At 33.7% G+C, this 14,261-nt stretch overlaps 1 protein-coding gene across 7 annotated transcripts in view; it reads left to right on the forward strand.

The window, feature by feature from the left end:
• Positions 1–12,477, forward strand: part of LOC150079383 (5'-AMP-activated protein kinase subunit gamma-1-like) — a 383,429-nt gene extending 370,952 nt beyond the window's left edge. For all 7 annotated transcript variants that reach the window (XM_090383409.1, XM_090383412.1, XM_090383411.1 and 4 more), the window contains 2 exons: positions 8,417–8,510; positions 11,121–12,477. In XM_090383409.1, the coding sequence (XP_090239535.1) occupies positions 8,417–8,510; positions 11,121–11,254 (228 nt within the window). In that variant the 3' untranslated portion in view covers positions 11,255–12,477. The remainder of the gene's footprint in view (positions 1–8,416; positions 8,511–11,120) is intronic.
• Positions 12,478–14,261: the final 1,784 nt, after the last annotated feature.

A 14,261-nucleotide genomic window follows, 5' to 3' on the forward strand; every position in this document is an offset into this window, starting at 1 on the left:
CTATTCACAATCATCCCAGGATATATCTCTTGTGCATATGGAACTTTGGAATTTTATATAAGCCACTGCAGTGGGAAACCACTGCCTTCTGCACCTGTGTTCTGGACCTCTGCTTGAGACTGGCAAAACTAAACAACTTTCTTAGGAATATTAAAATTAAAACACATGGTTTGTTAACGCAAATGGAATAGAAAGATAAATCATACCACATGACATTATTATTACAAAATAACATAATGAATATGTGATTTTTGGATTTTTATAAGGGTGTTAATGCATGTCATAGCTACTGGCATAACTTACAAGGAAAAATCTTAGAGGCAATGATTAAAACAAATTTATTAAGATATAAAACAAACATTAAGAGAGCAATCCAGAAATATTTAGACAGATATGGCATTCTGAAAGACACACAACTTGGTTTTGTTAAGGAAAAACCATGTTTAACTAACTTAATAAACAATTTTAATGCAGTTTCTCATCAGCTGGATGTAGGGAACAATTGCAACATAATTTATTTCGATTTTAGCAAGGCATTTGACTCAGTCCTTCATGAGAGCTTACTGTATAAGTGGCGCCTCCGTAGCCAGGTGGGAAGGAGCAGCAGTGCGTAGCACACGCTTCTTGATTAGACCGGGGTTCGAGCCCGTCACCACCAAATATGGAGGGTGCGGAAAGGTCAGGGAATGACCACCGCATATCCCGGAGCAATATGGCCTTAGTTGCTAATGCTCCTAAAAACCAAAATAACTAACTAACTAACTGTATAAGTTGGGACATATTGAGATTACTGGAAAAATTCTAAGGTGGATTGCTGGGTGGCAACAGGGCAAAGGGTTGTGATTAATGGATATTCTTCAGACTGTTGTAAAGTCAGAAATGGAGCCTACCAGGGATCAGTTCTTGGACCACTGTTGTTTCCGATTTTTATAAACAACATTGACAGTGGGATAGAAGGCTTGACGTTAAAGATTGATAGAGCAGCTAATGATTAGCACCAAGCAGCTTTCCTTCTGGATGACTTGAACAGGTTGCAAAAAGGTTCAGAAAAGCTGTTTTGGGGAATATCAACCCCAGAAGAAATGATATACTTGGTGAGGTTGAATTAAAAACAATAGAAGAAGAAAGGGATCTGGGAGTTATAACACGAGCACATAAAAAGGTTTGAGTTATGTAAATGGGTAGCCAGGAAAGCCCATGCCATCCTGTCGATGATTTATCAAACATTAACCTGTAGGAGATATGGAGGTCATGGTTCCACTGTATAAGGCATTTGCAAGACCACATTTGGAATACTGTGTTTAAGTATGATGACCTCATCTGAAAAAAGACTGAGCTTCTTGAAAGGGTCCAAAGATGAGCAAAGCAACCATACAAGGAAATAATGATTATGTGGGCTACAGAGCTTGGCAAATAGGCACCTCAGAGGTGACCTTATTGAGATTTATAAGGCTCTAACAGGGGTTAGTAAATTGAGTGAAGTGGAATTTTCACTGCTATATAGAGAATTCCAGAACTCAGGAACATAAATTCAAATTACATGGGAAGAGGTTCAGACTAGATTGTAGGAAGTTTTCTTTTAGCCAGTGAACACAAGTTGTCTCTGCAGGTAGTTGAGGCTGACTGTTTGAAGAAACTGAAGGGTCATCTGGATAGTCATCTACATGAGGAGGGAGATTCATAATTTATATATTTGCTAACCTATATATATTTTTTTTTCTTGGCTGGTGCAACAAAAGCCTGGGGCTACCTTGCACTATATGGCTATTACTATCTAAAGAACACTAGTTAACAAATTTCCATTTTTTTTTTTTTTTTTTTTTCTGTGTTGTTCTTGCATGTGTTGAGTTGAGAAATCAGCATTAAGAAATTATTTTGCTTAAGTTTTGAAAATACCTGCTATATCTTATATTCCATGAAATATGCTACATAGGAACTAAAATGGGATAAATAAAGAAAATCTACCATACCATTTTAATATATATAATATCTTTATTGCAATCAGTGAAAATAAGTAAATTTTACATGGATGCCTGATGCAATGCCCATAACAGCAAAAATACTAGGGGTTTAACATAGAAACAAAATAAAACTCTAAAAACACAAAAATAAGTTAACACATTTTTTTTTTTTCCCCCACAATATCAACAAACCGATCAAGGAAAAATAGTGACAGTCACTCGGTTGATGATGAAAGCTTCTCCCTGATGATACATCTTCTGTAGGCTTTGTCCTCAATGAATTTCTTGTAGTCAGCATTCATATCTTGGACATTTTGGAGCATCTCCATTGGCAGGAATCTGTCATCCTTCCTGAGCCTCCACGCCACGGCCTGTAAAGAAGGGAAGGCCCTTAAGGGTTTCAGGGGGATTCTCCAATTACAAATCTGCCAAAATTATTGATTTCACCCACTATCATTTTAATGGTGACAAGTAAGCAGAGGGTGAAGATTCGTTCTGAGACTTTTCTGTAGTTTAGAAGTTTGGTCATTTCTGAAATATGTGCAAGGGGTGGAAGCTTGTGCTTGAAGAGCACCCACTGAAGAAGCCAGCTCATCTGTTGATGTTGCAGTAAAGATATTATCTCTCTCTCTCTCAAGATACTTTAATTCATTTTGCATAATTCTGTGTGACTCTACAGAGGGGAAATTGGAAATAAAATCAGGGTTCTAGTGATTTATCTCAGCTATCTGATTCTAATACATTCTACTCCTGACTAACAAACAGGAAGTCCTTCTCTGTGTGATACCAGTTTAATAGTAGATGGTATATTTGGTTAGCCTAAGCCATTTTTCTCCTTGGAAATCTCCTGCTGAAGAGATGGTACCATACAAAACTAATGGTCTGTTATGTGATCTGAAGGCCTTCTCCATACTGTAGGCACAGCGAGAAGCATTTGTGATTTAACCAGCTGTGAAGATTAGGAGCACAAATATTGCAGCAAATATGAGGCACCCAGCTTTTGTATTGGTTCCCAACCTTACAGCCAAAATAACAGTGGTTTGCTTTTTTATTATTAGAGTAATGGCATGCTTCTATGATGCAAATGTTACCTCTGACAAACATAGCAAAAATTATTTACATGCTTATGTCGCATGCTAAATTTAAGATTTTGCTCGGTTGAAAACAACACACATAGCACGGACAGATGCCGGGCTCGGACTGAATGATGCATCTAGACAGGAAATAGTGAGACTTAGCACCATTGGCTGCAGTGTTGCCACACACTGTACCTGAAGCCAAATTTAACCAAAAATCAAGCAAAAACATGCTGAAAGTGACATGTATAGCATCAAAGCTAGAGCTAATAATTCGTTTTAACTGTGATATTTGTATTTAGCACATTAATATTAGTATTAATATTGAAATTGACACTTAGATAAGTTATAGAATGTCTTAATGTACCGTTTGAAATTGACTCAAAGTTTTAAATAGCATAAAGCTTTATGCTATTTAAAACGATTATGCGTGTTTAAATTTAAACATGCTATTTAAATTTATGCTATGCTATTTAAATTTATGCTATTGAGCACGCTGAATTCTGATGGGATCCTTCCACTTGTTCAGATTACGAACCTAAGGGGGCATAAATTCAAAATAAGAAAAGACAGATGTAGAATAGATGTGCGGAAATTTGCCTTTAGCCAGCGGGTGGTTAATTGCTGGAACAAACTTCCATCTGTCGTTGTGGAAGTTGATAGCTTGAATAAATTTAAGGAGGAACTGGACAGGCATTTGGAGGGAATGGTGGGATTTTTTTTTTTTTTTTTTTTTTTTGGCTGATGCTGCATAAGCTCATACATTTGCTTTCTTGCATCACATGCCACTACTACTACTAAAACAGTACATTAAGACATTCTATAACTTATCTAAGTGTCAAATTGTAAGATATTTTAACGATTATTATTTACACCTTATCTGCACAGCCTATCTAATTCTTGTTCCTTAATGCATTTGAACATGTTAGACACAAAATCACGCTTTTCCAAAATACTTGTTATGTATTTTACCAACAAACTTATTTTATTTTTATAAAAATGCCTTACCTGCAACATAGTTCCTAAATTTGCTCATATTTTTCCCAAAAATACTTGCAAAAGATATCACCACATTATACATCAGACCTCAATTGCCATTATACGGAAAGAGCTCCATAAAAGATTCCATAGAAAGGACCAATTGTTACATCAAATACATCATCTAAGATTTAATCTTAAAAAAGAAATGTCACCTCAAACATGGTATTTCTAATGACACACGCATTAATGCAGCACTCAAAGTCGTGGAACAAAGGCATTCAAAAAAATGGGATACACTTACACAATAAACATGAACCCCCCTACAGAGTTCCAAAAGGTGAGTACCGCTCATTAAGCTTTATGCTATTGAAATTGACTAATTATATAAACAAAACATTTTAGCTATTGTTATGCAATTCATGCAAACATTTATTTGTCTAATGTTTCCATCTCTTATAATTTGAAAGGAGCCACAAACCATTCAACAATGCCTTTGACTTGCTAAACTTTATGATCATGTAAATTCTAGCACTTCTATTCAGAACCAATAAGTATATAGCAAGATCATTTTCATAGTCTAAGTTGTATGGTTCACTTAAAGGTTGTTCAATGCAGAAAAATCTACTATCTTTCAAAAGTAATGAAAATGTGAAGATGCAGTCAAATGTTTGATATAACTTGTTTACAGAGACAAATATAAAAAAGCAGAAGAGAGGATGTAATTCTGTATAACAAAAAAGAACAAAGTTTATTACTGATGTGTAAAGCAATAGGTTGAGCTCGAAAGCTATTTTTACAATGCAATAACCGTTCTTTTGTTATTAACATTCATAGTATTAGACTCAGTTAGACTAAATGATCACCAAAGGTGATGAGCAGTTTAATCTAGTGATTTAATGAGATTTTCACATTTTACTAGTATTATTATATTTTAAATGCGTGATATGCAGTTGAAGATTATACCAAGTTTCTCAGGAGTACAGCCAGGCCTTGCATAATGTGAGTTTGATTAATGTGTTTTTCAGTTACCACGATTTGAAAAAAATTATACCACTTTTTACTTTACGCGATTCAAATTTCAGTTAATGCGATCTTTTTTATGTGATAGTTGAAAAAGATTTGAATCGTGCACTAAGCATCTGACAGCCAATAAACAAGTGTTTGCTCACCTCAGTCTGTTCCATCAACCATTGGAAGTAGACATGTTACTTGTTTGTCTCCTGCTGATAAAGTCACGTGCAGACATATTTAAAAATTCTAATTTTCTACCCCTGTTAATTATGGATAAAAGAAAGATTGAAAAATGTGATTGAAATAAAAAAAAATGAAAATTTATTACTTTAGCTAAAAAACGTGAAGTTATTAAAACCATGAAAGTGGTGCAAACCATGCAAAAATCGTAAGAGATATGGAGAGTCTACTGTATGAACTATCTTGAGCCATAAGGATGAATATAAAGAGAAAGGTAAAGTTTCATCAATTTTTTTTGTTTTACAGAATACCAGAAACAGAACTCCAATAATGATTGAAATGGAAAGTCTTGTCAATTTGGATAGAAGATTGCAATCAAAAAACAATTCCATTACCTAAGGATAATATTCAGAGCAAAGCTATTAACATTTTTACTAACCTTAAAGAAACAAAATATCACGGGGAGACTGAAACATTTGTTGCTAGTTCAGGGTGGTTTGAATGTTTCAAAAATCGAGCAGGACTGCATAATGTTAAAGTAACAGGGGAAGCTGCTAGTGCTGATGAAGATGGTGCAGCCAAATTTCCTGCAGAATTGCAAAAAATCATTCAGGATGGTGAATACGACAATCAGCAAATATTTAATGTAGACGAAACGGGCCTATTTTGGAAACTGATGCCAACTAAAACTTATTTGGCTGCAAATGAAGCATTACAACCTGAGTATAAAGTCTCAAAAGATCGACTAACACTTTTATTAGGCAGTAACACTGAAGGTGATTTTAAATTAAAGCCTATGCATGTGTACTGTACACAAAATCTTAGTGCTTTAAAAAGGTACAGCCATCGAACTCTTCCAATCATTTTGCATTCAAATAAAAAAGCGTGGCTGATCAAAGCCCTATTTGAAGGCTGGTTTACATCTTATTTCTGTTCAACAGTTGAAGCCTATTGCAAGGAAAATAATCTTACTTTTAAAGCTCTGTTGCTTTTAGATAATGCACCTGGACATCCTTCTGCACTTGGTGACTAAAATGAAAATGTGCTTTTTTACTGGTGAATATGACTTCGTTATTGCAACCTTCAAGGCTTATCTCTGTAGAACATTTGCACAGGCACTTGAAGCTACAACAGGAGATAATGCAATTTCTGTATTAAAATATAACATGAGTGAGTGGCCATTGGAAGCATCTTTTACCCCATTGCACAAACAATTTTGCTGGCTTCAAAGATGCAGTTCAATTAGTTATCGAGGATATAACTAATATTGGTAATGACCTTAGTTTCAAAGGCTTGGATACGGCTAATGTTCAAGAATCACTGAATTTGCATTCAGAACAGCTAAGTGACAATGATCTCCTTCAAATAGAGGAACAGCGTGCATACAAAGAAGCTAAAGAAAAATATTGAGCCAGATGAAAATGTTACCGCAAAGGAGATAATGGTAAAATCTTTCGTATCACAGAGAACCTCAAACAAAAGGTAATGGACATTGATCCTAACATCGAAAGAAGCATGTTATTTCGCCAGGACCTAGAGAAGCTTGTTGTCAGCTATGAAAAAAAAGAAAGCCAAAACTGTTCAAATGACTGTGTTCAAATATTTCTGTAGAAAATAGTTAGTTTCTTCATTATGTATTTTATGCAATAAACATTTAATTCTATAATTATTTTTATTATCTTTTACATGGTATGCAGTTAAAGTTATTTAAAAGGTATTTTTAAAATTCTTTATGGACATTCCTGAAGATTATGGACCAATTATAATTTTTGCTATTGATTATTATATTCGATTAACGCGTTTCCATTTTACGCGATGTGCTCGTGGGACAAATCAATTGCGTTAATCAAGGCCAGCCTGTAGTTCAGTACGGGTGAATGTATAACATACTTTTGATATAACAGTTAGTTGCACTCCCCTGCACTTCCAAAGTAGGGTATGTCTTTCAGAAAGTCTGTGGCCATTGCCTTCTTTTTTGTTCTACTTAACAGCTTTATTCTACTCCTGTTAAACTCGTTTCTTTCCCTCTCCCCCTTTCTCTTCAGTGAGGTATTTTTTTCAGCACATGAAATGTTCATACTAGCCTTTGAACACAAAGACCTTCATTGGAATTTATGTTGATCTAGTTTTGTAATAATAATAAATTATTCTTGCTGGGGATAGGATTAAAACAAGCACAGCAACCACATAAAATTAGTATTAGTAGTGGCAAATGATGCAAGAAAGCAAGTTTATACAGCATTAGCAAAAAAAACCTTCTAATTTCACCTATCCATACCCTCCAATAGCTTGTCTTCAATTTATTCAAGCTATCAACTTCTGCATATCTGTTTTGCAACCATCCTTCCTTGATTTGAATTTATGCCCTTCATGTGTGTAGTCTGAGCAAGAGGTAGTATCCTATCAGCATTGAGTTTGCTCATAAAGCCTTAAACACCTCAATCAAGATCACCTCGCAGGTGCCTAGGCTTCAGATGCTGCAATTTGTAGAATTGAAGCCTTTCTTGGTAAAAGCACCCCTTTGTTCCCCTCATGTCTTGTTGCCCTTTTCTTTACCTGTTCTATCAGCCCTATATACTTCCTGAAATGAGACCTCCAGACTTGTATGCAGTACTGAAGATGTGGCCTGACCTTATACAAAGGGATAATCATCTCCTTATCCCTGCTAGAAAAATTCCTGTATATCATTGAAAAAAAAAAAACCCATGAGCTGCCCTGACAGCCTGTCTGTACCATTCTGAGAACTTCGTATCTGACTGCGCAGTCACCCGTCCTTCAATTTCTACTACCCTGAGTGTATTACTAAGATAAAGTGGTGTGAGACATTATAATAAATTGTGTGTGGTTTCTGAATTTATCTGTTAATTTTCTGTCAGTGAAATAGCTTTGATTTTATATATATAAAACCAGAAAATGGTTACTGCATTGTATAAAAATGATGTGCATGTCAAACTCTGCCTTGACATATGCAAAATTACAGCTATTCTCTGAACCATTTCTCTGTCATTAATAGTTTATTCTTCTTATAATACAGATAATAATTTTTAAAGATTTAATCATAATGAAGTTGGTTATGGTTGCAGGAAATGTCATAAAATTATTGTACCTGTTGTCAGGCCCTGTTTTTATTTGATTGGCATTCTATAATTTGAATATATATATTTAAAAAAAAACTTAATTTACATTAAAATTTAAATTCGCTAATAGGTACATCGGTTGGTAGTAGTAGATGAGCAAGGAATGGTCGCTGGTATAATTTCCCTGTCAGACATCCTAAAATATCTAGTACTAAGGCCAGAAGGTAAATAGAAATTTTTTTTATTATTATTTCAGAATAAAATTATATTTTGTAAATATAAGAATGTATAGATAAACATTTTCAATAGAAGTATACCAATAAAATGTTTATTGGTAGACTTCTATTAACCATTAGTGAGTGTGCTAGGTTCAAATCCAATAGCAAGTGCTGGTGAATTTTATACACTAATTCATTTTTAGGAAGCAAAAAGGCAAGAAATAATATGAAATTGGAAACTTACGTTTTATTCTTAATTCTGACATTTCATTAGAAGTAACAGTCTAGTTCTTTAAAAATAAATTAAAACTGGGCGGGGGGGGAGAGAATCTGTGGAAAATTAGCACAGGAACAGCCACCTTTAAAGAGAATTTCTTTTTTATGGCTCTACCTTTCCAGTTAAATAATTAATGATGCAGATTGGAAGTAAATACCATACCATAATGGAGGAATACTAAAATTCAAACTGATGTAATTCTAATAGATATTTAAGTTTTGTTTCTGGTATACAAAATACACTGGATACCAGCCAATGAGTTAACAAGTAATAGATGAGTTTCACATTTTGAAAATAATCTTAATCAATTTGATTAGATGTTAACCTGGTATTGCAAGCTCTATAAATGGCAAACTTGTGCAAAATTTAATTATTTCACTAATTTAGCATCATGCATTGAATTTGTATAACATTTTATTAGTCCCACTCCTTGCTAAGTTTTTACTGAAAACATTATTGTGATGTGAAAATTTAATGTAATTTCTAGAACATGTGATAAATACAGTAAATTTGTTGATTCAAAGGATCTTTACCCAGTAGTAAAATAACTACAGGCATACCTCGAATAACGAATAGGATGCGTTCCACGAAATTACTTAGTTTAGTGATTTAGTTAAGTTAAGCTAAACTTCGTTTTCAGAGGTAAAAATACTATGGCCAGAATAGGGATACGTTCCTACCTAAAGAAAATGAAAAGCTTTTTTTTCGAACAAAGAAAACTTTTATTAAATAAACAGTCAACTTACATACAAAGTGAAATCACATTTTAAAATATGAGTCTAAAGTTGATTGTTTATGCTCTTTTTTTCTCTTTCATTTAACAATTGCCTATACGGAGTTATTGCATTTAACACTGATCGCTTAACGATAACACTTCTTCCTAAATCAGGATCATTTTCACTAAAAAAAAATTTAAAACGTTTTCAATGTCATTTAAGCACCTTTTTAAATCTTTGGTTGTTAACACTTTTTCGGCAGGAACTTCTTTAACTTCGTCTTCATTATCTTTGTCTTCGTTGCTAACAAGGTTTTCTAAATCTTCCACTGAAAAACCATCATTTTCTGCATTCAATAAATTTCTAATTTCTTGGATGTTATTTTCTTCTTCTAGTACAACTTCTGGCCATATTTTGCGCCAAACTCCATTTCAGCATTTCTTAGTGACTTCTTTCCAAGAACTATCAATGTTTTCAATTGCATTTTTAATGGTGTAGTTTTTCCAAGAAGTTTTAACTGTCATTTCCTCTAGTTCAGTTAAACTGCTTAATGTTCGACACAGCTTTAAGTGATGCTATTACTCCCTGATCCAATGGTTGAATCAGGGAAGTTGTGTTTGCTGGAAGAAACACAACTTTGACAGGAATGCATGTGTCCAACGTGTTAAGATCAGTAGGATGTCCCGGAGCATCGTCTAACAACAAAAGAGCTTTTTCTTCATAGTTTTTTTTTTTTTTTTTTTTGACAATACAGTTTTACTTCAGGACAAAAGTGGTTAACAAACCAATCAGTCTCCTTGGTAACCCACGCTTTTCTATTTGCTTTCCATATTACAGGTAAATTCATTTTTATGTTACCTTTTAACGCCCTCGGATTTTCTGTATGGTAAACTAATAACAATTTTAATTTATAATCGCCAGAGGCATTTGATCCAAAGAGTAACGTTAAATGGTCTTTGGCTGCTTTGAACCCAGCAGCTGATTTTTCTTCAATAGAAATGAAGCTTTTTGTTGGTAGCCGTTTCCAGAACAAACCGCTTTCGTCAGCATTGAACACCAAATTTGGAAAAATTTCACGTTCAATTATTTCCTTTAGTTTTTCTGGAAACTTATTTGCAGCTTCTCCTGTTAATTTTACACTATGAATCCTGGCCCGTTTTTTAAATTTCTCTAACCAACCACGAGAAGCCCCAAAGGTTTCCGTAATTTCTTCAGTTTGTTTAGATTTCAGGTGATTAAACTGGAATATTTTTTTTTATGTTAAATGGGGCTTGAAATTGCCGACTTCGTTATATCGAAGCTTCGTTATCAGAGGTAACATTAACCAAGGTATGCCTGTGCAGTATTACATTTTATTTTAAATTGTTATTGATATAAAATAGATATCTTTCCTTTTTTTTATTGAAAAAGTTCATATCGACATGCACATCTCTCTTAATTTTAAATTAATTTTAAATTAAGAGAAAGATAACGAAGATAATGGGGTTTTGACAATTTTTAGAAAAAACCTGAAATTTAGGTCTTTAAACTTTGTATTAACAAAATTCTATTGTAGCACATTTGGTTAATATAATTTTTTTTTCCCCTCTTAATGCTTGAAAAACAACTTTTTTTTTTAATTAGGTCTTGCAACACTGGAGGAAGACAAAAGATCTCAAGCTGAAGACAGAGACTCCTTGGATACCTATGATGTAGTAACTCATGAGTGCTCTAATGGAGAGCTAGAACCTCAAGAGACTGATAAAGAAGCTGACTGATGGAATGCAAAGTGTCACTAATCTCTGTGCCTCCTGACTATTTCAGGCATGTATCCTCTTGGATGTACACATTGTGCAAAGCAGCTGCAGAAAATAAGTGCAGCAAAGAGGTTACATCAGAGATGGTAACAAACTTTTCATAGTGTTTGATTAGTTGTTGGACCATCTGACCAGCTTACCAAGAGTACAAATGATTGAAGACCCAACAACTGGTGCTCATGCATGAAAATAAACATAGCTACTCGTGTATGTACTACATTTACTTGATATTCTGTACATTCTTTATGTATTTTGGATCACAGACTGGCAGGGCATCATGGGATTTCTGTAAATAGGTGTAAGGAATATGAGTTGGTTGTATTTTTGGAACTTTTTGTCTAGTTTGTCTAAAATAAAATTAAATCTGATTTAAAATTTGCATCTGTTTATCCTAGTAATTGCATAGTTAAAGTTCAAAATAATTATATTTTTTAACATGTAAAAACTGCGATAAAGTTAATTTTTCCAGTTTGTTAATGTATTACTTAGACAAGAAAAGCAGTCTTCCTATATTGAAAAATGTTTGGAAATTAGCCTTGTCAAAAACATACCACAAAATGGGTCTTGTGGCAGATTTATATAATGAAGTTAACTACGTAATTTGTATACTATAGTGTAACAAAATTTTAACCATTTTGTGAGTTTGGTACTGGAGATTTATCTAAATTTTACCAAGCAGCTAGGCTTACAAAACCTGCTTAGATGTCATGTTCACTATAAAATAGCACTGTAGTTTTAAGCTATGCAACTATAATCCAAACAAAGTGCTGTTATTGCATTCAGTTATGTCATGATGGTTTGCTCAGTATCTTGAAGAATTTCTGTGATAATTCTTTTTAAAAATGATTTGTTCGCAATTTTAACAGTTCAGTTTTGGTTAAAACGTGCAAAAGCTTGTAAATTGGGAATTTTTTTCAAGACAACCTTTAAATTTTAACAACTTGATGTTAAAAGATACTATTCTGAAGAGAGCTCTTTATATGAAATTTTTACCAGCACAATTTAGATTTGTCATGCAGTAGTTGTATATTCTTTTCATAAAATGGAACAGAACAGTATCCAAATGCAGTTGAACACTGCTCGTGTACTGCACTATTCAACCACTAACTGCCTTGCAGCAATTACTAATAGTTTAAAACAAGTGTACTAGGAAACTGTTTGCTGTAATTAAAAACTTAATTTTTCTTGTCTTGTCTGCTTTAAGAATGCTTGCTCACTTTGATAGCTAATATCATTTGTCCAGTTAACTTTTATACCTTAAGTGCTTATAAGTGAACACTTATATCATTCAGAGATCATTTAACTTGCTGTCATTGTTGATTTGAAAATATGCCACTTTTCTCAAATAATTTGAAGAGACCTATATGTGCTTTTATTTGAAAGTCTCTCTTCATGCTTCTAATTTTCAGACTTCAGATTTATGGTTACATGTTTTTCCTAATGCCATTCAAAAATAATCTTTCAAATATTTATATATTTGAAAATGGTCATATAATGATCATAGCCTGTGAAATGGCTGCATTTAAACTAGCATGCTGATTTTTGGCAAAAGATGCTGCAATAATACTTTTTATCAGGCCTTTTCAGTGTGATCAAAGAGCCTTAGTATTAGTAACCAAATTATGCAAAGTGGACTTATTCTGTATTAGTAAAAAAAAAAAAAAAAAAAAAATCATCAAAAATTGCAATAAATTTTGTAATTTATTGCCACTAATTATGACATGCTTCAAGGTAAACTGCATTAAATCGTCTTGATTATCTTTGAAAAGGAAAGGAGAACTTGTATGGTATATTTAAACAGTTTAGTTAAATCACTCTGAAACTACACCTTACATATTTAATAAATAATGCTGTTAGCCTATTAAAAAAAAAAAAAAAAAAAAAAAATTTCTTTTCTAATATGGTAACTGCAATTTATCTAAATATGTGATGTGCTATAGTTTCAACATTAATTTCACGTGGATTAATTTAACTGAACTACTTGTTACTTCCTTAGATTTTATAGTTGTGGGCCTTGGTTTTTGTCTTGCTCACCAGTAAGAAAATACCACCTTTACTTATTTTAATAAGGGTAGTATATTCTTCAGGGCTCTGTACACCTCATTCAGCCCCAACTAGCATTTTGAAAAAGGCAGCATCTTTTGCCAAGTTTTGCAATTGTTCGTCAGGACAGTGATTACTGTTCTGCATCAATCTGGTTACTTTATCCTTGCCAGAAGTATTTGCTTATTCTTTACATGTGTTTTTAAATAACATTCAAAGTGCAGCCTTGCCATAAAGAATAACATATTTTTAACTGTGGAAAGGTCTGATAAATCAATGACAGCAGACAGGCATATCATTACAATATGCAATGCACTGTGGTTTCTGAGGCATGCAGTAAGCTGTCATCTGCATTTAATTATATGAATGCATGCAAGCACATTAAAAAAAAAATGTGTATGATCAGTAATCGGATCACAGACTACATACAAAAGGAGACAGTTATTATGGCAAAGGCCATATCATGTGCAGACTAAAGCATCCGGACCTCTTAAAACAAGTGAGAAGTGGAAAACCCACTATACTGTCCAGAGGAGAAGACAGAACAGTTGTATGGCAGCAGTTATGTGTACATGAAGGATAAAGTTATGCTGACCTGTTCCTGTCTCTGAGTTATTGTGGCTTTGATTTGTTACAAAGATATAGTACCCTCAGTTTGAACAATAATATGTACTGTGAATAACTGTTTACCACTTTTCAGCAAAACCAGGCTATTGCCTGTTTGGGATCGAGTAAACTCCCCCCCCCCCCCCAAGAGTTGTTTCACTTGAGTTTTTCTAATAAGACCGTTCCAATTGTAAGGGTTGCAAACAATGCTCATAAATCTGGTAATCTTACCAAAGAATTTAATGCTAAATTGAAATATACTCCTAGATGACATCTTGGATCAGTGTATTTCTTTGTGCAAATTTTCCTGGATTCAAAC

This window comes from Mastigoproctus giganteus, chromosome 10, assembly GCF_048544385.1.
Source record: "Mastigoproctus giganteus isolate SK-2022 chromosome 10, ASM4854438v1, whole genome shotgun sequence".
In the NCBI taxonomy this organism is placed as follows: Eukaryota; Metazoa; Arthropoda; class Arachnida; order Uropygi; family Thelyphonidae; genus Mastigoproctus; species Mastigoproctus giganteus.